The following is a 27,850-nucleotide window of genomic DNA, read 5'->3' on the forward strand; positions in this document are numbered from 1 at the left end:
ATGATGATGATGAGCCTTCCTCTCCGAGTCTGTTTCTGTCACAGTGAAGAGCACAGACGAAGCTGAGCGGAACAGGATGCAGGCTATCAAATGTGTGGTCGTGGGAGATGGGTAAGCCATTATTTTACTTTACTTTACCATACATTTACATTGTTTGAACTTAAGCTGCCTTCAAGTCTCGAAACAAGAGGTGTTAACCCAGCTAATGCATGATGGGGGACGTTTAGCCCTAGGCTCAGAATTTAGGGTTATTTGATGGTAATGTCAAAGATATTCATATGGCCTCATCAGCCTCGACTTACAGTTTTAGCAACTTCCGGAGTGATGAGGCTGTGTGATGTAGTGTTTAATTAAAAAAAAACAACCTTAAGGGTACTGTTCTTTTTAACTTTTTGAAGAACACAGCCTGTCCTGTGTTACGTGTAGATCTTTAGGCGTGTGTTTGACAGCGCTGATTCAGAGTGAGGGTGCTGGATGGTGCAGGCTACAACATGTAAGAACACGCTGTAATGCAGCAAGCTCAGAGCATAGACACCTCACTGCAAATCCAAGAAAATGCCCCAAAAGAGTGGCTCAAAGTAAGAGAGTAAGACACAGAAAAGAAAAAAGTAAACAAGAAAAGAACTGTTTTTTGGGGGGTTTTTTAGTTTGTTTTTTTAAAGTCGACCATATATTGTATTCTTTATCATTTGAAAACCTGCTAAATTTGTTCGGTCTTCAGACTTAATTGTACTCTCTTAGAACAAGTTGTCTACCACATCAGAAAAAAACTTCTAAACTTATAAAGGTGGGGCAAAAAGGCCGGTTGTCATGATGGTGGAAATTGTACAACGGAAGTACTGCAGCTGTTGAGATCAGGAAAAGGTTACAGAGAATTAGACATTTACAGGTAGCACACAGCTAACATAGCTCTATTTCCTTGTGTGTGATGAGCTTCCTGGTGTGTGTTGATTGTGACTCTGTGATTTAAAATTGAAGCGCGGAGAAGAAGAGAGACTGATGTCTGTAAATACTTGGGAAGTGAGACATTCTGTATTACTTTGGTTTACTTTGACATTGTTATAGAGTGGGATGAGGGAGGTTGGGGTGGATGAATCAGTCCACAAAAAGTGGGACTTTAACATGGGAGACAGCTGTTTATTTCCACACTCAACTGGTTTCTTTTTAACCATAACCACAATAATTCACTAACCATCACTAAACCTAACCAAACCTTAACCAGAACAGTGTCAGATCAGAGTACACCTTCATATGGTGATGTGGATAGCATGGACCAATGCCATACTGTATATTGTCGTTTCATTTGAAAGACTTGGTGTCATAATCCATTAAAGCTTAAAGTCCGTGATTTTTCTGTAACATTTAAAATCTAAAGTACTGCAGTACAGAGCCAAAAACCAGAGAGAGTGTGTCAGTGTCCAAATAGACTGCTCTGCATCTTGGCTTCTAATAAGATTGTGTTTACTGTGTTCATTAAGTTTATGAGCTATGACATACACTGATGTTTTTGACATTAGGAAAATAACATTAACGTCACATTTAAAAAAACATATTTTCAAAAACAAATTCTTTATTCTTTAAAACCTTTTATTTTGAAAGTACTACCTTTTTTTTAATCAAACCATCCATCATGGCTGCTATCCAGAACTTGACCCAGATTGCAGTCATCATACTCTTCCCATTTTTAAACACACCACCAACACAAAGGCAATTTTTGCAGTTCTGCAGAGAACACCAACAGTGGGCGAATACATTTTCAGGAATGTGAAGAAAAGAATGTGCTTACAGCCTTGAGCTCTGCCCAGTTTCACACCTGTAAACTCCTGGCCAATTGCTGCTGCCAGTATTTGTGAAACTGTGGAGCTTTAAAGCTAGTCCAAACAGCACTTTTGAGAAAGCATTAGCCGGATATGTTGGCCTTATGAGAGCTGAGAAGCTGTCAGTTGAAGCAGGCGGTGGTATGAGTAATTTCTGCCAAGGCTGTTTTACTTTTTGGTCGACTCTGGTATAGCTAACGTAGCGACATGCTGCAGCCACTGCAAACATCCTTCGCTGTACTTGTACTTGCAGCAGTTTGAGTTTGGGGCTCAACTAGTTTCACAGAAGATGAACCCTGTCCACGTGGACATTGTGGAGACAGTGCGGTCTTTAAGAAAATCAGATTGTCTGTGTGATGTGTGACCATGCGTCTGTGTCTATAAACCAGATTTCAAAATGGAATGTAAAGCTTCTGTTAACAGAGAGAAAGAAAAGGAAGTTGGTGGCAGGTTGTAGGGAAGTCTGTTGTCTCTCAGCGAGTAGTCGCTTTGCCAGACCCTCCTCCAAAGCGCGCTGAAGGAGGGTCTGGCTACTACACAGAGCTTTCGGGGATGGGAGGAAAAAGTGCTCTGGTTTAATGGCATTTCTTTAAACCAATCAGAATCGTCAGGGGATGGCGCTAAGCTCCACACAGAGCCGCTGTAAAATAGTTGTGCAAGAAAAAACTCAGATTGGACAGATAGTCTAGCTAGCTGTCTTAATTTACCCTGCAGAGATCTGAGGAGCAGTTAACCGTAGTCCTCAGTAATCCACCGAATTTAAAATTCCAACACATAGACAGCAGAAAGAAACGGAAAATACATGCATAGGAATTTCCGCGTGTTGCAGTTCCTTTCAGCATTATTCTCTTCCTAACTACAACCGTCCCATTGTTGACGGCGTGTCCTGCGTGTGACGGCTCCTTTCCCAGTTCTTCTTTTCCTAACCCCAACCGTCCCGTTGTTGTGGCCGGTGTGTGTGTGGCGTTTCATGTCCCCGTTGTTACGTGCCACAGAGGCCGCAGATCGTGTCCCTGCACCCGGGGATCTCGTCCCATGTGTGGCGGTCCGTCCCGGGGTGTGGCGTTTAATTTCCCCGTTGTAGCCACATGTGGCGGTCCGTCCCGTTGTTGTCGCCGGCGTGTGGCGTTTCATTTCCCCGTTGTTGCGTCCCCCAGAGCAGCACAGTGTCATGGCAGTTTGTGAAATGGTAACGTTCGAAAATCGTGACACGAAATAAACAAGATAATCGTGACCTGTACACAAATCAATAAATCAAAATAACGTGACCATTTCACGAACTGGCGTGAGACCGGGTTGGGCCTTTATAGCGTTGGCCTGATGGATGGCCTGTACACATATTGATGTCCCGTTAGCGGCCAAGCTAACAAACTTACAAACTGACCGCTTGATAGGCCTATACAGTCCTTAATGAAGTAAACAATATAGTTCCAAGGAAATAGAAATCATTTTGTAGAGCACTTTGTAACTACGTATTTTTGTGTATTGCGTATTAAGTGCTATATAAAGAAAGCATTTCTTACTTACTTACCTATACTTACTTACTTACTTACTTACTAATTTTCACTGACTAGCTTGTTCCCGACTGCCTAGCTTGGTACTGCTTAGCTCACCAGCTATAGTAGCTTACCATTTGGCATGGTGAGTAGTCACTGTATGTCGCCAAGCCTCCAGCACCACTGGTTTCATTATGACACATTGATGAATTCCACTGTTCCACTTTCTGTTGTGAACAGATTTTAATCTACTTAAGGCAATGATATGTTTAAGGGCAAGAACGAAAGATCTAATACATGTCCAAAAATCAACAAATAAAAACTAAGCCAATGTTCCCCCTGCACACATTAAATGTACTAATGTAGGCCTAGTTGAAGCCATTTGACTATTTACTGTGGCTTGTGCTTTTTGGACTGAAAAACAAGATGGAAGAAATGATAGAAAGTGTGTTGTGGGGATTTTTATGAGATTCAAACCAACATGCTGACATTAACAAGGAGAAAAAGATAGAAAGAGACAGTGGATGAAATAAAAGTTAGGTATGGGAAAAGCGAAATAGAGTGAAGTAAAGCCAGAAACAGGAACAGGATGAATCTCCTTTGACGAGTTTGCCAAGCTAAAACCAAATAATGTAGCGTGGTGTCAGCAGGGGACAGAAACGTTGATGGAAAACGAGATTACGAAGAAAGAGCCCGTAAGAGATCAGAAGTATTTTTTTCTCTTCTTGATACATGAGTTTGGCTGGTTCCTGTTTTCAGTACTAACTGATGCTTCTGAAACGGATCAGTTCCTATTTCACTCGTGCACAACCACAAAACACGCACAAGCTTGCACTTCTGAGAGCCTTCACTGACATAACACACTACTTAACCTGTAATCCTAACCTTAAACATTGCAAATGCATGCCTAACCATAACCTTCACATTTCACCTTAACCTTAACCATAAAAACAAGTCTAAATCCCCAAACAGCCTTTTGGAGAATTGACAACCTTTCCTCAAACTTAATGTCTAAAACTCTAGACACTAGTCCTCCCAGAGATGGAAGTAGTCACACACAAACACAGACACAGACACGCACGCACGCACACACACACACACACACACACACACACACACACACACACACACACACACACACACACACACACACACATACACATACACACTAAGCTTTTCTTAGTTGACAGCTGGGTGTTCACACATTTTAAATCAGACAACATTTTGAATTTTTTGTTATTAGTTACCTTTGATGTGCCCTTTTTTTGAAAAGTATGTTTGTCAACTTCTCTTTAAAGGGTCAGTTCAAGATGTAGGACTATTTTCTGAGCTCATCTCTAGTGGTATCTAGCCATGCTGGAAATGTAGTTGTATTAGTCCTGATCAAAATATCCTCCACTGAGTCTAGTTACAGTAATGCTTCTGCCGCTACCCCAATGCAACAGGGAAAAGAAAAAATTCCACTTTGTGCTCTGAAATCACTCCCTCATTCCCTATGAATAGCTTCTCAGTAGTTCAAAATTTTTTTGTTATTTTAAAAAAGTAGTATGAATGCTATGGACACTAAATTTGTTTTTTTACACCATTGTGGAATTATGAGGGCAATATAAAAAAATACATTTTACACACAACTAAAATGCAGTGAAATAAATATATAGTGCTCTAGGGAGTAACTTTAGACAGCCAAAACATCCAAAAGGCAATCCTTTTTTGTGTGTTTTACTTTGAAAATTACTTGAAAAACTTTCAAATACATTGTCCCAGATAATAAACAGACCTCGTATTTTCACTGGGAGCTATGATTAAATACTGAAAACAGGACCTTTTAATGTTGCACCACAAAAAAACAATTCTAAACAACTTCAATGCCTGGTACTGGCATTGAAGTTGTCTGTGGCACATATTTTATATGTCATGATTGTGCAAACAAAACTGAAAGGGATTCTTTTTGCGTGTGTCCACATACTTAAATTAACAAAAAAGACAGTCCCAACCTACTTTCTAAACGCCACACCATTGTATGTATCTGCAGACATACTGTATACTCAGATGACACTTTTTTTTCACTAACATTGTTTTTTTTCAAATGTTTGTGATTTCCATATTCTTGCTGGACATTACCCATTATTGCTGAACAAATCCACCTGTCTAACCTGTCCTGGACCACTGAATCATTTTTGTTTAGTGTATAGATGTAGAGCCCCAGATCATAATGTCCACTGGGGGCTGAAGTTACATTTAAGCTCTCAGAAAGTGCACTGTGCAGGCAAATAGCCACCCTCATCCCTACGGTAGTTCCAAACAGTGCATGCTTGAGCTGTACTAATCCAGTCAGGCTGGCTCTCTTGAACCCTCTTTTATAGCTGACGCTTTTTCTGATCTGATATGCTATAACCGGATGTTTCTATAAAGAGAGCTTCAACAGTGGAAAAACTTTTTTGACTCTTTGCACGAATCACACTGAATCATGCATCAATAATAGCCGTGACTCTGAATGGACTGCGACATTTTGATTCCATACTACACCACCTACAACTATACTCTTAAAACTACCATTACTGCCGCAACTATAACTGTTAAAAGTAATAAAATGTATATATCACTGTAAAACTATTCACCGTAAATTTACAGTAATATACTGGCAGCAGCTTCACCAGTAACCTACTGTCTATTTACAGTAAGCATACTGTTTTGAAATGTTTAGGTATTTTACTGTAAATAGACTAACAGTTTCTTACTGCATTATTTGAATTTACAGTAATATACTGGCTGCAGTGTAATTCCCGCCTTTTCCTTTATTTTCCCAAGATGCATTGGTATTAACAGTAAATACCTGTAATCTGTAACATTGGCAGATTGTGCTGTAATGTTATTATTATTTTCTCCCAGAATGCATTGCCATTTACAGTATGACCCTGTATAACATTAAAACAGTAAGATACTGTGAGATTTTAGCTGTAAATTCAGATCAAAGGTTTACAGTGTAGTGATTGTGGTTTTTGGGTTCCTCGCTAACTGGGCACAATCTAGATTTGCCTACAGCTAATATGTTAGCAAAAGAGTGAGGTATAATTGTAAAACCAGAATAGATGCATAAAAGCGGTTTACTATTTCACACTTTTTTTCCGATTGCTAAACGACAGTGGGCACAACTGGAGACACGTGCAAAACTCTAACCACAGTCTGCACAGCAGCAGTTCATGTGGACCAAACTAGTTCATTTTTCATTGCTTAAACACAGTTTTGAAAACTCTACACACTTATCCCATGGCCTTAACCACAACCTGCACAACACTGTGGATTTACAGCACTTAGTTCAAATACCAACTCACTGCTGTCAAAACTTCTAACTATGTGGCTGGGTTAGCTCAGTTAGTAGAGCAGGCACACATATATAGAGGTCGTGGGTTCGACTATGACCTGTGGCCCTTTGCTGCATGTCATTCCCCTTCTCTCTCCACTTTTGTGTCTTCATCTTTCCTATGGAAATAAAGGCCTAAAATGCCCGAAAAAAAATAATCTAAAAAAACACTGCCTTTACCACTCTAAAACTGTGCACTTCCAGAAAATAATGGAAGTGGAAGCAATGTCAACACTACATTACGGATGCATTACATATGGGTGGTGATGGCGCAGTGGATATGACCAGTGCCTTTGGTGTGGGAGATCTGGGTTCCAGAGGCATGCGGCCCCTGACGTACATGGCAGCTAAATGACATGTAATGTCATGAATAAAGTTAGAGGCAAACTACAGTAGAACATTTGGTCCCTTGAGCTTGCCTTGCTTTTTCATTAAAGCAAGGCTGAAGCAAATCGTCATAACTTTCCAATCACATTCATGCAGAATGTGATCTGTGTGTCAGTGCCTTGGTGAAGACAGGCCACGAGTGGTGTTATTGTTGAAAATACGAACAGGACTAGTTGTACTTGTTTTAATCATTGTTTGTTTAATCATCTCCTGCATGCAGCCAGACATCACTGCGCTCCTGTAATGAACATGTTACTGGCTCAAATGTTTCCATCTCAATTATAAAATGTGATATCAAAACTAATAGAATAAACTTGTAAACATGCAAGGCTACTGTTACTGTACATGTGTGATTATTGCTCTGAGATTAGTCTGCCAACCCATCTCTCATCCTCTTTCTCTGCTTGTCTATAGCCTTGTCCTAAATCCATTCTACACACTACATCTAACCAAGTTTGAATTAAGCATGCAATGCACAAAAGCTGCTCAACTGCTAGAAAAAAATACATTGTGGGTGCTCAAGGAATATCCCAAAATACAACAAATACAATTAAAATATTCTGAAAAAAGTCTGCTCTCCCTTCCTGTCTTCCATAATTTCCTTTTAGTACAAAATTGAAAAGTATGCTGAGTATGAAAATTATTTTTGATTGTACGTACTGTGTACTGTACTGCAAGTATGTAGTATGGACTCGGGACAAAGCTTATGTTTATTGTTTCCCAATAAATACCTGCCCGTTGTCAGTCTTTCTCTCACTGGGATTCCCTCTTTTAGCCTGAATGAAACATTGATCTTATATGTTCATAATTTCTCACTGCATGTGTTTTTACTTGTATGATTTAGAGCGGTGGGAAAAACATGTCTTCTCATCAGCTACACAACCAATGCCTTCCCCGGGGAGTACATTCCTACTGTGTGAGTATGAGGCACACTGACACACATGCTCTCTTTCTGGCGGTAAATTACAAATAAACTAACATGTTGCAGATTTCTGTATGAACAATAATGAACTGTAATATGCAATGGTGTGCATGCAATGACACACATGGGACAAATATGGCACACAGATGCAGTAAAAGATATATATATATATATGTATATATATATATATATATACATATATATATATATATAATATACACACACACACACACACACACACACACACACACACTGCAGACATCTGCCGAACACTGACAGGTTTGGGCTGGCAGCAACCTACACATTAGGAAGCACACTTCCTTTCTAAAAGAAACAAAGCTGACAGTTAAATAGAGAAAACAAATGTTTATTATTAACCACTTTCTATTTCAACAATTAATGTTGCAGTGCTTGTGAGCAAGCCACTGATGTTATGTTTACTCCTCTAGCCAACATATTACGTAATAATAGAAATAATCAACTTCATCAATAGAGCACATTTCAAAAGAAAGTTACAAGGTGTGTTACACAGGATCTATTCAAACATGTCCAGACTAACTAAAGGACAAATAAAATCCTGCAATAAATGTAAAAAAAAATATGAAAGAGAATTACATTAACAAACAATTAAGATATTTTAGAAATAGGAAAGAAACGATTTAAATATCCTTTTTAGTCTTTAGACAGGATTTAGGTCCATAAAGTGTTTTCAAAGTAAAACAACTCAACTCTAAAACTGACGTATAACCTGTGAAGAGAGGCAAGAACATGGGCGATATATCCCTTTGAGTTTGTTAAAAGCCTCTAGCAGCTGTGTTTAACTAACTGATGGCGTGAGATGACTGTGAATATGAACACATGCATGAGGCAGAAACAGGATGTTGCTAAAAAACAGTTAGTTGCGTGTGTCTATCGAAGTTGCACAACGAAACGATCAACTAGACGATCCAAGTCAAGTTATGTTCATTTTGCAAAATCAGATTACCTCCGTTATCAAACTGATGTTAGTTTTTTTCATTTTAAGAATGGCTTTTTTTCTGTTTTTGCAAATGAACTCTACGGTCATTGAAAAGTCTACTGACTTCCCCTCTCATTGATGTCAATGAGTGTATGTTGTCCTATGTGTAGCAGCACCATGTGTACATACCAGTGGTGGAATGTAACTACTGCAAGTACATTTACTCAAGTAGAGTACTTAAGTAGAAATTTGAGGTACTTGTACTTTACTTGAGTCATTTCTTTTCATGCCACTTTCTACTTCTACTCCGCTACATTTCAAAGAGAAATATTGTACTTTTTACTCCACTGCGTTAATCTGACAGCAACTTTACATATTAAGATTGCTACACACAAAACACATGTAGTTTCTAAAATACAATGTTATATTATAAATTAAACTACCTAACATACCCAGTACCCAAAATAATGGCCAACAAGTTCAGCTGAAATGATTAGATGATTAAACACTTAGTTGATTAACAGAACTGTTTGGGTTGTTTCCAGTTTCTAAAATGTGAGGATTTTTCTGCATTGAGTACTTTTACTTTTAATACTTTAGTACATTCTCCTGATGATACTTACATACTTTTACGTAAGTAGCATTGTCAATACAGGACTTTTACTTGCAACAGAGTATTTTTACAGTGTGGTATTAAGTAAATTATCTGAATACTTCTTCCACCACTGGTACATATAAAAGGTCCAAAGGGAAGTTTAGGAAAGTCATTTCCAAAGCTGATAGAAGAGACTGTAGTGTTTCAGTGTGACCACACAGGGGCAGCACAGCTTAGCATTATAATCTAGAACGTTGCAGCAGTTATTTCCTTAAACACCCACGTGTTTAAACAACAGAAGCCAAATATATTAGGCATTTTTATGGCAAACACAGCAATTTAAATCCAAGTGTGTGTAGTCCTTTCAGTCTAAGGATTGTAATTAATCTGTCCAAATAAACTTGTCCTTTTCCATGGTTTCTGTAATACAAATCTCCTCCTCTCAGATCTAAGGTGTTTAATTATATGACCCTACCTTGGTGTGATGGCTTTTCTATGGCATTTCTAATTAAAACTAATTAATTGTTCAAATCATCACTTAAATGAAAGATCGGCTCACTGATTGATTGATTGATTGATTGATTGATTGATTGATTTATTGATTGGTGTATTGACAGGTTTGACAACTACTCAGCTAATGTGATGGTGGACAGCAAGCCAGTCAACCTGGGCCTCTGGGATACAGCTGGACAGGAAGACTACGACAGGCTCCGCCCGCTGTCCTACCCACAGACGGTACCCACACACACACACACACACACACACACGCACGCTGTGTAGTCTATATCCAACAAGTTCCACTTCCGGGATTGCCTGGTCAATTTATGAGGACTATGGTTAGCTGCTCCTCAGATCTCTGCAGGGTAAATCCAGACAGCTAGCTAGAATATCTGTCATAAATCGACCAGAGTTTAAAATGCCAACACAAAGGAAGCCCAAGGCAACGGATATCTGGCCTAAATGAGTGAAATCCGGCGGAATTTAGACTAAGGCTGTAGACTGATGTGGACACAACAGTGGATTTTCATTGATTTGAGGCCTATTGCATTCACTAACCACATCTTCTAAAACTCAACCACCACCAAACAACATGTTGCACGTTTACATTGTAAAAACATAAAATTCTAAAAGAGAACAGCCACATGATTCAGTGTCCCTCTTGGATGCAGGCTGCTCTGGCTGGTTTACTGAGAAAAACTCATTCCAAAGATTTGCCCTTTTACAGCTTACATGGTATGAAATTGAAAAGGATAATCAGCTGTGGTTGGTCTTCTCTATTTACATTTTTTATTCTTTACAGAATAGATGCAGCAAAATGTCGGTAACTGCAGTCTAACATACAGTGAAATTATTATATTTTCTGGTGTCATAAGATAACCACAGTAGATGTTGCTGAAAACTCTGGAAAAACAGACTAAGTGGATGATGTTGAGATTTTGGTCATATGACAGTAACCTGAACTTTTAAGGTTTATAATACCCTTAGCAATAAAATAAGTCTGTTATCATTACATACAGATATAGAATAATGTAAATATAATGTAAATATTGTATGGTAAATTTACATAACAGTGTAGTAGCAAATCTATCATTGAATATCTCTCTCATCTCATTGTCTATTCTTTAGGATGTTTTCCTGATTTGTTTCTCCCTGGTGAGCCCAGCGTCCTACGAGAACGTCAGAGCTAAGGTGAGTCTTATATCTTTGGTACATTATTATTTGGACCTTTTTACATGTCAACTAAATATATATATATATATATATATATATATATATATATATATATATATATATATATATATATATATATATATCAACAAATATACAGTATATATATATATATATATATATATATATATATATATATATATATATATATATATACTGTATATTTGTTGTTTATAAAATCAAGGAGTCCTAATTAAAAAACAACCCTGGTTAGACTGTATATTAGTAGAAACAAACAATGATTTAGTTGCTGCCTCTTCTGCCTTATTCTGCACACTTGCTGAATAAGATGGATGGGACGTGGTTTGCATGTGTATGCATGAATTAAAAAAAAGATAGAAAACCATAATGAGTAGCTAAAACAGCAGACTTTACAGAAATCTTAGCTCTCAACTGCACTGTCATACAGAAAGAAAGAAAAAACAAAGAAAGAAAGAAAGAAAGAAAGAAAGAAAGAAAGAGAGCAGGAAAAGAAAGAAAGACATTGTGTTTAAAGCTGCCTGTGGTTCTGCAGACAGGGACACAGGGGGAATTTAAAAAGTGACTCTTTGACATTTTGTCAGACAGAGAATTAGATTCATTAATTAACAGATGAACAGTGATGGAGAAGACTTTAGTATGCCAGAAGTATGGTGGCCCAGAGAGATCAATACACTGCAAATAGACACAACACAAACAAATCATCGACGAAACATTGTCACTAATTTGACAACACATTCGCAGCATTTAGAAAAAGCGCTTCAAGATGCTTACAACCAGGGGACACTAAAAAGTAACGCACACGGCTGGGACATGTCTGTTGCCATGGTCTCTGGCTTATAAAGTCATTGAAGTCGGTGGTTTTAGAATTTTTTTTTTGCCTTATTTTAACATTGTGATGACATGATCGTTGCAGAGATCTGATGTTAACCTAGCGGCATGAGCCTGTTGCTTATTATTATAGTAAGCAAATGATTACATAATTGTATTTTACAAATTATTTAAACAAAAGCATGATTATTCTATTATAATAATTATATAAATAGATACAATTAGCACATCCTCACATTGGAGAAACTGGAACCAAAGAATGTCTGGTGTTTTTGCTTGATTAATGGCATACATAGAATCAATAAATGAAACAACTAATCGTTTCTTCTCTAGATTTTAGATTTCCATCTATCCATTCATCCATATTCTATTTCTGCTTATTTTTATTCAGGGTCTTGTGGGTGAATCAGCCTTTTATTCTCAGTGAGATGTAAAGCTTTAGTGCACCTCGCTCTCAACTCAAGAGCTCTCTCCGTTGTAGTAGTTTCATGAACTCTACATTTCCTGTTCGACGATGAACGCTTGAGTACCGCAACAAAAGCCGACACCCTGCTCATCGACCCTATGAATATCCTATAAGAACATCAACACAACATAACAAAGGAAATAATGATTAGATTTCCTCAGCCTGTGCTCTGCTCTTCCTTTTCAATCCCATGAGAGTCACCATAGTAACAAGGGACATGAGTGGTACCATAAACATGGTTCCTGCTAGATTAGATGGTATGGAGGAAATTAAAAAAGGAGGACTGGGTTTTGGTAAAAAACCTGAATTTTATGAGACTTTAGTTGCAGAAAGAGGGCTTAAGTTATGCTTTTACACCCAGAAAACAGGCTGTATTTGGCCGAAAGTACAAACTGCATTACCCGTATGTAAGATAATGGCACTTAAATGCATTTTGCTCTTGTATGAGCATAACTCTTTAGACTGCCAGTGTTTTGACTGAGCATACAAATATTATTTGGTCACTTTTAAGGGCGTTTTCACACATACCTTATTTGGTCCGGCCTTTCGGACTTTTCAGTTTGGTCCGAACCAAAATTGCAGGTGAGAAAGGTGCCTCAGACCACGATCCGGATCAAAAGACCAAATTTTGGTCCGATCAAAAGAGGTGGTCTCGGTCCGGACCATGGTCCGGTTCATTTATAGTGTGAAAGCGTTTTTTGGATGGTTCGGAGTTTCTGACCAAATAAAAGAAGCTCTGGCAGGCTCTCCTTGTGTTACAAGACCGGGGAAGCTCCTTTAAAGAATAGCTCGGTGCTTATGTGTACGTGAGAGGGAGAGTGACAGTGAATGCGCTCAGAGCAGACAGCTGTCAGCAGTTTATTTGTTAAGTGGTAGTAAATGTACAGTGTAGGTTTCCGTTTGTCTCTGAATAAACGCTCCAGGAAGAAAGTTCCCGTGTCTTTGCTTCTCAACATCACAACAAAACCAAAAGAGCCGCGGCAGTAGGGGAGAGCAGCAGTCAGCTGAAAAAACTCCGACAGAGAGAGAGGATACAAGAGGACGGGGAAGCCCGTCTACAAACCAATCAATTATAAGTATCTGGAGACGCAGCTCACGTATGTGATGACGGCAGGACGTAGTTTTGTCACATATAGATCTTTAGTGCGCTTGCATAACTGCAGTGTGAAACCAAAACTTACCGGATCAAATATATACAATGTAACAAAAACATGAACCTTGGTCCGGACCTTGATATACTGTGGCTTATGCCTCCCAGGGCAATCCTTTTATGATTCTGGACGCTTTCAACACCTTGCTTCAGCCCATCACTTTCCTTCCTTCATCAGTTTGAGAGAGCTCTTTTATTCGGTGTGTAGAGGTTGACAACTATTGACAGCAAGGCACCATTCAAGACAAGTCATAGTCTGGTTTTACGTTAATTGAGACAGGTCAAAAACAAGATTCAAGTCATTCAAGACAAGTCAATGTCAATTCTTAGGATAGTTGGGACAGTTAACTCTGAAGCTTTTAAGCAAGTTAAGTCTGAAGTAAATCAAAATAATTCCAAGTCATGTCACAAGTCCTTTCGGGCAATTCCAAGTCAAATCACAAGTCACTGCTAATGTAGCAGTCTGTGATTTTAAAATGTCAAAACTTGAATCTTGAATCGTTTTGCTTTCAAATCTCATCTCAAGTCAAGTACAAACGTTTGGGAGTCAGTCAAGTCTTACTGCAAGTCCATGTTAAGTCTCAAGTCTTGATTTTTTTTCTTAACTCCCAAGTTTAAAGTCTAAAGCTCTGGTTTTATTTGTAGTGGACCTGCTGAACAGAACATGCCAAGTTAAGGAAATACTCACTTGATAGGTGAAGTTTAGAAACTTCCACCAGAGAAGTTCCCTATTGGCTGTGACCAAGATAGAATTTAATGTCTTAAATGTAAATCAGTGAGACTTCATAAGAAAATAATTCTCAGCAATACACGCTGAGACATTTAAAGTCAAAAGAACTGACTCGAAGAAGCAGCAGTACGATTGATCGGGTAATACTCATAATCCTCACGTCAACAGGCTGGCTTGTGAGCGGACTACCCCACTAGGCAGGTCAAATTTGCCACTCAAAAACTACAACTATTATTGTAGGTGCAAACATAATCTACATAATACTTCTTTAAGCAGATAGCATCACTTATTTCCTCACTGAGGAAATCGGATGGAGAGAGGACAAAGAGAGAGCAAGAGGAAAAGGTTTATAGAGAGAAAGAGAGATATACAGTAAGGTGAGAATGAGGAAGCAGATGAGATGAATAGTGTGTGTCTGAGTGAGCAAACGCAATAATTGTCAGAGAAATTGTGAAAGAGCAGAGTGGTGGCAGCCAGGACAGGCCTGAAAATGAAAACATCAATCACGCTCTGAAATTATTATTATTATATCAAGTTGGGGCTGAAACGTGGATTTCATACCCAGAGAACAGCATATCAATTGCATCTTAACACTTATTTCATGACAATTTAAGAAACCAGTTTGACTCCTTTATCCATTAACCTCCTGGCTCTCAACACCCTCCTCATCTCCCCTTCACCCCCATCACCGTCATTTTCTTCATCTCCGGCACATACCTTCATTCTGTTTCCCCCTTTCTCTCTTCTCATTGTGTTGCCATTGTTGTTGTTTGCCTTTATTTCTGTCCAGTGGTACCCTGAGGTTCGCCACCACTGCCCCTCCACACCCATCATCCTGGTGGGCACAAAGCTGGATCTGAGGGACGAGAAGGATACCATTGAGAAGCTGAAGGAAAAGAAGCTGACGCCAATCACCTACCCTCAGGGCCTGGCTCTGGCTAAAGAGATAGGTGGGTAATGCTCACGGGCTTTTCTAAGGTCTTGCATAACAGAAATTTGTAGCCTCCTTTGCTAATGAAATGAAGCACTCTCCATCTCTCAGTAAGTGCTATTACCCAGGCTTCTCTGTTATAGATAAATGAAAATATAAAATATAATATAATCGTAAACCTATGATGTGCTTTCTGTGATTATTGCATTTACTGTGGTGGTATATTGAGTTTACTGAAAGTGAAAGCATGAATTATTGGATAAATTATAGTCGACTAGCATCCTTTCTGACAGATGAAAGTAGCCTATGTGATGTTATTCAGTCATAAAACACTAGTTGACATGACATCAGCTTCAAGAGAAAAAATACCATGACAACCATCACAAGTGTGTACTAAAGTAAGTAAATAACAGCACTGCGTTTTAGCATCTTTCAGCAAATTTTTTCGGCTTAACTGCCCACAATTGTACTGTTTTGGTTTAGTCCCATGGCTCTCATTAAACTTGCTTCCTGTTGTAGCAGGCAGCTGTTTCTCTTCAAAAAGCTCTGATAAGCAGCTACACATGCTACCTGCCTGGAACCAAACTAAACTAAATGGAGCATTTAAAACAGCTAAACATCCCTGTGTTTTTCTCAGGAGTTGGTGACCAAAACAGAGTTAAAAGTAGAATAAATATTGGACTGCAATCAGATGAAATACATGATGAAATAAACATATATAAGGGGAATTATCTTCTTTGCAGCTTGGAAAGCTATGCAAAGAACATGTCTCAGATGTAGCATGAAGATTTCAAGAAAATGAAATCATATTAAATTAAGATTTATTATTATTATTCCCTAAACTTTATGTTTGCCTTTTCTGTTGGAACGCCAGATAACAGAACACATATAATGTTTTTGTTGATTTTCTGGTGAAAAAATGTCTTTTGTCTCTTTTTAATGAAAACTAACCAAGTATTTTTGTGCCTAAACCTAGTTAAACAGCGACTGTTTTACGTGTTTGAAACTGCGATCGTTATGTTAAGGTATGGGGATGGAAAATGCTTCTGTGGGTCGGATTTCCTGCCACCCCAAGAGTACTACTTAAGGGGACCAGTTTTTTAACCCAAACCACAATCTTTTTTCTAATCCTAACTAGTCATTTTGGTGCCTAAACTTAACTGTCGTTGTGACAGGACAGGTACTTTTTGTCGGCTAAACTCAACTGCAATGGGCGCTGAAATTACCGTAACATCACAGTGCCCTCTACCTGGCTCAAAGTAACCTTTTGTTGGCTAAATTTAACTGTAAAGGCCGCAACACTTGACTGTGAACGGCCGTCATGTGACCAGCGGTGTCAGTGGCTGTAACTTTGTAAGATATCATACGTTGTGCATATGTTTTTGTACAATATCATACTAAACCGTTCATGAGAATGCATTGAAAAACAATTGAAGTGGTCCTATGGTTTGGAGGAATCGTTGTTAAAAAAGTGCTGTTAACATACAGTGGATACATACATTACAGGTTTAATGTGCAGGCTTACAATCGCAGCTTGTTTTCTTTAGCCTACTCCTCTCTTATTCTTTCGTTCATGTATTGTTTTATTGATGTGATCTTGTGTCCTTTGTTGTATGTGCAGATTCAGTGAAGTACCTGGAGTGCTCGGCTTTGACCCAGCGCGGTCTGAAGACGGTGTTTGATGAGGCCATCCGAGCCGTGCTCTGCCCCCAGCCCACTAAGGTCAAGAAGAAGCCCTGCTCCCTGCTGTAAATGGTAAGTCTGACGTAAACACGGAGGGATAGGAGGAGCGTGCTCAAAGAAAGAGAGAGAAGAAAGGAATGACGACTTAGTGTAGTGAATAAATGAGGGACAGAAGAAGGGGTCACAATGATTTATTCAGTAGTTTGCTTTTCCTGGATCATAAGTCTGAACCCATCCTTCTCAACTTCTGAGGAATCTTGACCACGTACTGTGCATCAAGAGTTGGCTAATGATCACTAATGGATGATTCAAAGGCTTCTACTTTACCAAACATACAGTTTCACAGAGACTGTCCTCCCCCAAAAAACGTTTGTACAATCAGCAAACTCATATTTGCATTTATTTAGTTTGACGGCACCCTCTAGTGGACATAAAAACTATGATGGAAGCAAAGCAAGAAGTATAAGAGCACCAAATGTTGAGTAAGGAGGCAGGTTGGGGTGGTGGATGGGTCAAACACTTTCACCTAGGAAACAGTGGCTTTGTTCGGTTTGAAAATTAAAGTAAACAGCAAGTTTTTTTTAACTTTATGAATAAGTGGAACTATGCCATGTTCTACGTGACATTCGTAAGCGGAAGTGAAGTAACAACAAACGTCTTGATCTTAGCCCAAATAACGATCTTTTTCTAAACTTAACCAGAAAGTGTTGTTGCCTAAACCTAACCAAACCACGCCGTTTCACAATGTTAACATAAGTGTTTAAATCTGTGACCGTTATGTTTAAATATTAAGACGGAAAACACTCCTGTGGGTTGTATTTACATTGGCCCTGGAGTGCAAATCACAACAGCAAATAGAAAAACGCAACAGCAAATCATAAAACAAAACGGCAAATAGTAAAACAGAACTGCAAATAGGAGCACAAAACGGCAAAAAGGAAAACAAAACTGCAAATGGGAAAACAAAACGGCAAATCATAAAACACAACGGCAAATAGGAAAACACAACAGCAAATATGAAAACACTTCAACAAATCATAAAAAACAAAGGCATTAACTTCTACTGGAAATGGTAGGGCCTATCTAGCAGTTGACGGACCCTCCTGATTGAACAGACGGACTGTCTGTCTTTTAACAGGAATGAGAGGTGAAAAACACAGTAAAGCGCCTCCTTTCAAGCGTCTGTCCAATCAGGAGGGTCCGTCATTTCATATTTGCTGTCGTGTTTTCCTATTTGCCGTTTTGTTTTCCTATTTGCCATTATGTTTTATGATTTGCCGTTTTGTTTTTCTATTTGCCGTTGTGTTTTATGATTTGTTGAAATGTTTTTTCTATTTGCCGTTGTGTTTTATGATTTGTTGAAATGTTTTTTCTATTTGCCATTATGTTTTATGATTTGCCGTTTTGTTTTTCTATTTGCCGTTGTGTTTTATGATTTACTGTTGCATTTTTGTATTTGCTGTTGTGATTTGCACTTCAGGGCCACCGTACATATTCCCTGCCACCGCTACGGGTGCTAATTTATAAAACGCTTAAAGAGTAGACATAAACAAACTATATCATTGTATGGTTTGAGGGACTTGTTGGTTTCACACACTTTACAAAGAGAATAAAAACACACTAGACAAATAGACACACTAGACATAGCTAGAAATCATTAGAAACAGATGATTATACACAAAGCTTAAGGTCCGATCCTTCTAAAGTAATTTCACTACTAACCGTCAGGGCAGATTTCCAATTTGCCAGGAGGAGGACAGTCACATAACGCAGTCAGCTAGAAAATACAGCAATCATTTGACAGACGACGATCCAAGCCTGTTCTTAGTGGGAGATACATAACTAACTGAAAAAAGTTCATTAATTTTGAGCTCCTGCCTGTTGTAGTTTACCATAATCATTGAAGAACTGATGGTATCCCGCGGGGATTTCAATATGCCAAGTTACAGAAACAATTTGAAAACATTGTGACAGAGAAATTACTTTCACAAAATTGCATGTGGAGTAATGAGTCACTTAGTTGGGAGAAATAATAATTTTTGTGATTTATAATGAAGAAGGGATACATTTTTCTCTGGTGTCCTACACACACTGCCATTTCAACCCGTGTGCGTGTTTATGAAGTTGTTACTAATTCATGTGGTCTTCATTATTTTAGATTCATGCAGGACCAGAAAGAACAGAGAAAGAGATTCAGACTGATGACCCCTCGTTAAAGAAGACGTTTGGAAAGATCTGTTATGTTTCTAATAGAAAACTACAACTAGATTTCCACTGGTTAAAACAAATAATGATTTTGCAGTTATAATAAAATGGCACCAAACCTTTCTGTGCTGCATACGCTGAGACTGATTTTTAAAATGCATTATAGACACTGTACCAGGCACAATTTTGTACTGCCCCAGTTCGCACTATAGATTTACTCTGCTGGATTTAAAGTGCTCATATTATGCTTTTTGGCTTTTTCCCTTTCCTTTATTGTGTTATATATCTTTTTTGTGCACGTTATAGGTTTACAAAGTGAAAAAGCCCAAAGTCTACCCCAAAGGGACTTACCATCTCCAACAGAAAACACTGTTCACAAACTGCTCCAAACAGCTCTATTGTAGCCCAGCCTTTACTTCCGTGACAAATGTGCGTCACTTTGTAACATACGTTATAATGCTCGCCTAGCTGCTAGAGTGGCACGCCCTCATACTCTGCTTCTGACTGGCTAGTAGTCCTTACCTAGGTACTGCGCATGTGCGACTCCCAGCAAAGATGGAACAGAAGTGCGATGCCTCACTCTGTAGCTCAGAGAGCTCAACACACAGGGTGAAAAGAGGAGCTGCAGCAATGTGCAGTACAAGAAAAATATGGTGTTTCTTGAAAATTAAACCATGTAAACCTATTCTGATATAACCTCTTAATACAATTATGAACCTGAAAATGAGCATAACATGAGCACTTTAATGTAAGACCATGAGCAGAATGCTACTATATTATGTTTCCATGTATCAACATTCCTTCAGACCAGACTGCGTCTCACTGCCCTTTTGGGGACAACGATGCATACAGGTGCTTTTGTGCAGCTTCAAATGATATTTGTTAGTGCAAAGATAGTGTTGCTATAATATTGGTTCATAATGTCTTACGACTGTTGTTTTGAGAGTCACGAAAAATAATAAAAACACAAGAATAACAACAAGGATCAGGGATGTAGTTTTTGTATGGGCAGGGAGCTGAACAAGGTTGTATTTTAATAAAAGTTATGAACAAATGTATTATTTGTTGTGATATCAAAATAAAAGACATTTTATCAAGTAAAACATAGAGAGAATGTTATTTATTTATAGCTGACGTGACTTTTGTCCCTTCGGTATAGCAGATTGTGACACATTTGAGGCTGAAACCGCTGGTTTTCCAGTCTCTACAGCTTGGTGCAAGCAGCGTCATCTACATGATCCCAGCAGAGAAACAAAAGAGTCAGTGTGGAGGGTCTGGTGAAGGTAACACTGATATATCTCACTGCAGTCCTACCATCTGCTACAAGCATCATCATCAAGCATCATCAGTCTTACTTTTCTTTCCTAGAGGGTAAAACATCAGGGCTGTTATATGTTAATCAGATGTATTTGTTTTCACTGATTTCCAGTGGTAACCAAATGATTGATGATGTGAATGGGGGGAAAGGTTCCACTATCTCCCCGCCAGGTGGGGAACATATCTCATTATTTGTGTGTGTGTGTGTGTGTGTGTGTGTGTGTGTGTGTGTGTGTGTGTGTGTGTGTGTGTGTGTGTGTGTGTGTGTGTGTGTGCGTGTGTGTGCTTCACACACACATGCACAACACGTATGAATTACAAAAATAAAAATAAATGTGGGTTACAAAATACAAATTAACTTTAGAATACAGCATAATCTGGGCGCAGCACTTTACACAAAGGTAAAAGTGTTTTTTTAAAAAGACACTTCAAACAGTCCAGACATTCAGCAGACCTAACAGACAGAGGGAGAAGATTCCAGAGGGTTGGAGCTAAAATGGCAAAGGCACAATCAACTTTATCTTGTAGTTGGAGTGAGGAACGGATGAAAGATCAAGATTGGAGGATCTGAGTGGGCGTCTAGTAGAGTGAGGAACAAGGAGCTCAGAAATGTAGCAGGGGAAAGGTCATGCAATGCTTTGAAGACTTTATTCTGAATTTTAAAGGTAAGCCAATGATGGGATGCAAGGATAGGTGTGACAAAGTATGGTAACAGATAACTGATTGATTATCTGGTCCTAGGATGGAGAGTTTCACTTTATATCCAAATATTAAACAGATCAATGGCCACATTTTCTGGGTTTAACCCTTGTGTTGTCTTCCCGGGTCAAAATTGAAAATGAACTTTTTTGTATGCTTTTTAAAAATGTTTTTGTCCCTTTTATTTTACACTTTTTTCCCCACTACCAATATTATTTAAACTACTAATACCAACTTCTTACCACTATAGTTTTACACTTGTTCTTGGAATTCATGGTCCATAAGAAATTTCAATATGAAATTATACCCAATTTTTGGGTTCAAAAAAGCTGAAATTATGAATTATTTTGACTAATACTGAAGATCAGATAATGTTAATGGATAATCAGAGACAGTTTATATCAACGTTTAGTCAGCATACTGTTTTGAAAGCATTTATTGTTTTCAAATGCTATGAAATTGAATAAAAGACCCATGTTATATTTGGGCAATTTGGTTGATGGAAACCCAAATTTCTGATATTGAAACTTTGAACGGGTCAAAAAACAGGAGGGTTGAAAATGTACAAAACTCCAAAAAGTTTCTCATTCAGCTTTAATTTTGATAGAGTGTTTCCAGTTCAACACATCTGTAGACATCTTTTTTTCTCAGGTAATATTTTGTGTGATCCATGCAGCGTATTCTGGATTGCAGAGGTCCATGAATGCAGTTGCTTTCCTACACACATGTTCAGGGTCACCCAGAAAAGAAATGACACCATAAATCATGTCTTTGTACACCACTCCTCCACCAGAATCTCCCTGTGAGAGAGAATATATATTTTGTTTATATTATAATCGTTGCCCTTATTGAAATATATGCATCTTAAAACAACTCAAAATGTAAACAGACAGAAGAGGAGAGAACATATTAAAGGCCATGCCAACCCACATAACATATATCCATTTTAGGTGTTTGGCCACAGAACCAGTGTTGATACACCTTGACTTGGTAAGCCTTTGGGACATCTTTCTGCAAAGTATTTATGAGGTCTGTACAGTTGACAACGTTAATGTCTGCACAGTGGAGCGTAGGCGATACACCGGGTTCTATAGAGAAAGAGAGAGAAAGAAAGAGGGAAAAACATTTGACTACAAAATACATCTGAACGTTCTTTAAATATACAAATACATATATTTTGAATGAACAAAATAAAGTTATAAAGAAACAAACATCTGCCTATTGGCTGAGGCAGTTTTTTTAATATTCTGCTTCAGTACTGCGAGAACTAAAATATATATTAAATACAATACAATTTCAGTACAAAAGACTGAATCTCACTCCTTTCATCATTAGGGCCTCCTGTAGTGGCTGCGTGACCTGCAATCTCAAACCTAGAAAATAACAACAGGAACCAAGTGGTAAGGTTATATTAAAAGCATTTGATGCATTCCTGCTGCAACTATTGTTATAAATGTTAAAGGCTCCAAAAGGGCAGACGGGTCCGACTTATATTTACTTATACTGGTATTGTTTTCAACTTGTGAGTTAGTCGCTGTGTGTGTGTGTGTGTGTGTGTGTCACCAAGATAGCGTCGCAATCGTGGAAGATGCAGTCATTAAACTTTTCAGATGTGAACTGTAGATGTGATCTAAATGAAGGCCAAGTTTTAAGATGGGTGTGGTCAGGGGCGTTTCTAGGACTTGAGGAGGTTCGGGGCTTAGCCCGGACCCATTAAAATAAACTGAATGCAATGCAAAACAGCAATTGGCTTGCCCACCTTGTTAACAGTCAGTGTATGTTCATTTTAGCTTCCATTTTGTAGAAGTAGGTTAGATGGCACCAACATTTGGTCTAATCATGACTGGTCTGGCGACCCAAAGGCCAAGGTTTTGTTTCCAGATCTGTGTGGTGTGGGGGTCTGTGGGTCCACCCCCAGAATATTTTGAGTGTTAAACACTTCATTTCCTGCATTCTGGTGAATATTTATGGGACCTATTTCTACCTTTTTCTGAATCAATTTATGCTGGAAATATCTTTATGTAAAGGGAAACGTAGATTACAACCCAAATATAAAAACATAATGGAATATATTGCAGTAAGGCTGTCAGGCATGCTGTATTGCTTTCAACTATTTATTCTCCTGTAGTTTGACTTTTCTAATTATATGTGAGTCAGCACACATGTAGCCTAGGCATCATTTACTCTTCCCTTCTCTTTTGCATCTTTTGTTGGGGAAGTAACCTCCTTAAATGTGCATATGACAATTATTCATCTCAATGATACATTAATTCATTTTAATGTATTAATAAACCCCTGGACTGTAATATTTCAGATGTGTTTGAACAAGATTTTTGCCCATGTTCAAAACTTTTGGCACATTCAAAATATAAGTCATCCCATCTGTGTTCTCCGTGATTTGGAAGAGTCGTGATATTTTGAGAAATATAAAGTGATAATAGGCTATTACAAGAATAAAGTCACTATATTTCAGAATATAATCTACCTGCACCATAGTCTGCTGTGCGTTACGTGATTGCTCTGCTGATACGGTAGATCTCAGACCGTCTGACAGACTCACAGCCCCGTTTGGGTCTCTGGTCTCTGAATGAGACAAAGTTTAGGGAAGTGGCTGTCACGTCTTGTCTCTGTCAAGTTTCTGTGTTTAGTTGGTTTAATGTTTTCGGTTGGTTTTCCATTTCCTGTTTTATTTTGAAGGTTCTCTGTTCTCCCTTGTGCTGTCTTGTTTTACCTCCTGTCTTGTGTTTTCCCACCTGTTTGATTGATATGACTGCCCCACCCTGATTTGTTCCACCTGTTGTATCACCTGTCCCTTGTTAGTGTTCATTACCCTGTGTATTTAGTCTCTCAGTTTTCCCTTGTCGGATTCTTACTTTCTGTAGTGTGACTTTCTGTTCGTGTGGTTCATGTCGTGTTGCGCGCTACCTGTAGTGTTTTTTCCTAGTTGGAATAAATCTCTGTTTGAACTGCATCTGGGTCCTTCTCTACACCCTGACAGTGGCTGTACGCTGCTCTGCACCGGAGGTGGAAAACCGAAACTACTGCAGAAATACACGGAACACAAATGCGTCACATCTGCCACAGCATGTCCACAGCAGAGCATGTCCTTTATAAACCTGAAGCTGCACAGACCACGGAAGCCGCGCTGCTCATCTCTATCAACTTTTCAAAATACATTTGGGGCTATGCTCAAAACATGCAGGGCTGAAGCCCCGGCAAAGTCTGCTGACATCGCCTCTGGGTGTGGTCTGAGAAAAGGCACTGGAAGAAGGTGGGTAGAAAGTAGGGAAGGGGCCCTTGCCTAGCTGCTGTGTTGTCTAGATCTGGAGCGAACCTAAACATTGTAAAACTGACAACTATAGGCGAAACCAATCACAACCCACATTTCAGGATGATAGTCACAGTCAGGAAATGCTGATTACCAGCCGACAGCGACACTGGTATTGTTTTCACTGTGTGTGTGTGTGTGTCACCAAGATAGTGTCGCAATTGTGGAAGATGCAGTCATTCAACTTTTCAGATGTGAACTGTAGCTGTGACATTAAGGCCAAGTTTTAAGATGGATGTGTTCTGAGAAAAGGCCCCCGGAGGTTTGGGGGTAGGGAAGGGGGCTAGGCCCCCGGAGGTTTGGGGGTAGGAAGTAGGGAAGGGGGCTTGACCCCCCCCCCCACTTTGCACCCCTGACCCGATAACTGTGCAAGATACAGTCAATAAACTTTACAGGTGTTATTGAGATCAAAAAGGAAAGGCCAAGTTTTAAGATGGGTGTGGTCCTAAACACTGTAAAACTTTTAAAACTAACAACTATAGGTGAAACGACTCACATTTCCGGACGACGGTTACAGTCCGGAAGAGCTATAGGTGGAATGTTAGAGGGGCTAGGTAGCTGCAGCAGCATGATATCATGAGACCTCATCCTATTGTCTGTATAGATCACAGGTTCTGCTGTGATTTGCACTTCTTGCGCTGGACCTCCTGGATGCACACTTAAATCTGCGAACATACTGGAAGAGGTTAAAGATGAATATCACACAATGAAACGCATACAATCATTCCACTCTTTCTCATCTCTTTTAATAATAATTTTTTTCTCAAGAACACCTAAACATTTATATCAGTCTGTATATACTTTGCATTAGGCTGTATATGTTTTGAGTGATTAGTTGTGACAGTATTTTAAGATATAGGATAATTTCCTTACTTTCCTGGTGTCAAGCAGTGAGCTGCAGTTAAAATCCACCAGTCACTGATCAGAGAGCCACCACACAATTTGGAAGATTTACCGGCAGCAACTCTCAGTTTGACATGGTACGGACGCTCACATGGTTGACCTCCAATGATTCTCTTCTGTAGATCCAGCACTGTGCTCACTGTGACACCTGAAAGTAAAGGTCCTCCATGGTAAAGTTAGAACTTTTTTTTTTTTTTTTTTTCCGACGCACAGCAGTAATAACAGAAAAAGAAGTGTCCCCATTAGGACACCAGGCAGTATAGTTATTATACATGACTGAGAATAGAATGTTGCTGACCAGACAAATGTTTCTGATAGTAAACCATTAATAAACACAACAACTCTGCTTCAGAAACACTTGGAAAGGTGAGTTTATGCTTGAAGCAAGATGCAAGCTTCATGATGAAACTCCTTTTTATTAATCCCACAACAGGGACATTTATGTAACAGCAGTAAGGGATAGTGCAAAATAGTACAAAAAAAAACTCAAACAATAAATAAAAAATAAAGATATAATAAAGATAAATAGGTTTTGGTTTATAGTTCAGCGTTGCATTTCCACAGCAACAGAACAATACTTGTAAATGTTCTTTCATTTACTATAACAGAGAGCAATGATTGGTGAGCAGAAGTTGCTACTTAACACTGTGCTTTTGCTCAGTTTTTTTTTTTTTTTATCACTATTGGAAACTTGTTGGAGAAAACAAAAGCAGCTGGAGAAGATCAATCACAGTTCTTGAAATGTCCATGTCATATCTGCATACTAGGCCCGGGCTGTGGTGGCCCCTTAAACTGTAAATCCACCTTAAAGGAGTCCTGTAGGGTTTACTTCTTAACGATGCAGTAGGTAAACCTTATAAAACTAACTTTCTGTCATATTTGCTGAAACTGACCCTATGTTCCAGTAGAACTACATGAAGCAGGTGAATTAAAACAAAATCCAGCTCCTCTGGCACCACCTACAGCCTGTAGTGAAATTTGCAAAAATCCACAGCTCCCTGTTCAGATGCACCAATCAGGGCCAGGGGGGGGTGTTTAACTGCGTGTCAATCACTGCTCATGCACACACATTAATTCTCCCTCATGGGGGGAGGGGCTAAGGAGACCATTTTGGGCTTTAGCAGAAAGCGGGGAGGGACTGAGAAGTTGTCAATGTTCAAATTTTTTGGCTAAGTCCTGGATCTTCACAATCCTACCTACGGCACCTTTAACAAACAAAAACCCTGTTCACTCTTATTCACCAAAACACATTTTGAGGATCCTGTAGCACACATGTTGAGATTATTTGGGAAGCAAATTTTCATGCACGAGAAAAAACAAAACAGTGACGCACACCTAAAGACATTGCTCCATTCCAGTCCAGGTACCTTTTTAAGGTCTAATGCAACATAGTCTCGCTTTGCCAGACCATCCACACGCTGCGGAGCGGCGGAGGGTCTGTCTAGTCCACACAGCACTCCGAGATGGGAGAAAAAAATGCTCTGGTTTATTGACATTTCTTTAAACCAATCACAATCGTCATGGATGGCACTAAGCTCTGCACGGAGCCGCTGTAAAATAGTCGTGCGAGATAAAACTACGATTGGACAGAGAGTCTAGCTAGCTGTCTGGATTTACCCTGCAGAGATCTGAGGAGCAGTTAACAACGGAAGTGGAATGTCAAGGATATAGACTAAATACAACATAACATAAGTAACTTTTATAATAACTTACTATACAGACTAATACAGACATTGACCGCACCAGGGAAATGGAGATTGAGACTCAGAATAACAGGATATGTAATGGATTAGCTAGACAATTACCTAATTTCAAAATACATTATATACAAATATTTGAATACTCACCGACCCACAGCAAAAGGAGAAGCCTAAGACGAGTCATTGCTGCCATTCACTGTCGAATTAGATCCTTTCTGTCACAACAGCTGTAGCTACCAATCGCCTCGTAAAGCCTTATCAACACAACCCTATTGGCTGCAGAGCTCGCCACATTTATGCAAAGTTTGGAACACTTAACAGTTCCTAACCTTGTTCTCCATAAAGTGACAGCAGGGAAATGACAATGAAAAATGCTCTATAGAGGTGCTGTGAGCTCACTGACTTGAACCACCTGTTCTTAACACTCTACTACATGTCACTCATTCACAGAAATATGTGACGAAATGCACTTTATTTTAACTGTAACAACGATTTTTCCTCTAACATGTTTTAGTTGCCTAACCATTTACAAGCCTTCACCATACACTAACCATAGTTTTTTTTGCCATAACATAATATTTTCCTTGTCCTGGTTTGGCAAATCCTCCATGTGTAATTGTATGTTATGATACCAATATTTATTGTATAAAGGGCATTTGCTGAT

At 38.9% G+C, this 27,850-nt stretch overlaps 2 protein-coding genes across 2 annotated transcripts; one reads left to right on the forward strand and one right to left on the reverse strand.

Annotated features, from left to right (window-relative positions):
• Positions 1 to 20,342, forward strand: rac2 (Rac family small GTPase 2). Its single transcript, XM_078274641.1, has 7 exons — positions 1 to 111; positions 7,906 to 7,977; positions 10,154 to 10,271; positions 11,163 to 11,225; positions 15,211 to 15,370; positions 16,973 to 17,106; positions 19,193 to 20,342. Exons 1-6 carry the CDS (start codon positions 77 to 79, stop codon positions 17,101 to 17,103), a joined length of 579 nt encoding a protein of 192 aa, XP_078130767.1. The 5' UTR covers positions 1 to 76; the 3' UTR covers positions 17,104 to 17,106; positions 19,193 to 20,342.
• On the reverse strand, positions 19,400 to 27,402 carry LOC144533332 (kallikrein-6-like). Its single transcript, XM_078274631.1, has 6 exons — positions 27,334 to 27,402; positions 25,457 to 25,634; positions 25,080 to 25,259; positions 22,576 to 22,628; positions 22,186 to 22,343; positions 19,400 to 22,055 (listed from the first exon to the last, which is right to left on the reverse strand). Exons 1-6 carry the CDS (start codon positions 27,377 to 27,379, stop codon positions 21,903 to 21,905), a joined length of 768 nt encoding a protein of 255 aa, XP_078130757.1. The 5' UTR covers positions 27,380 to 27,402; the 3' UTR covers positions 19,400 to 21,902.
• Between the last annotated feature and the right edge of the window lie 448 nt (positions 27,403 to 27,850).

Source organism: Sander vitreus, chromosome 2 (genome assembly GCF_031162955.1).
Source record: "Sander vitreus isolate 19-12246 chromosome 2, sanVit1, whole genome shotgun sequence".
NCBI lineage: Eukaryota > Metazoa > Chordata > Actinopteri > Perciformes > Percidae > Sander > Sander vitreus.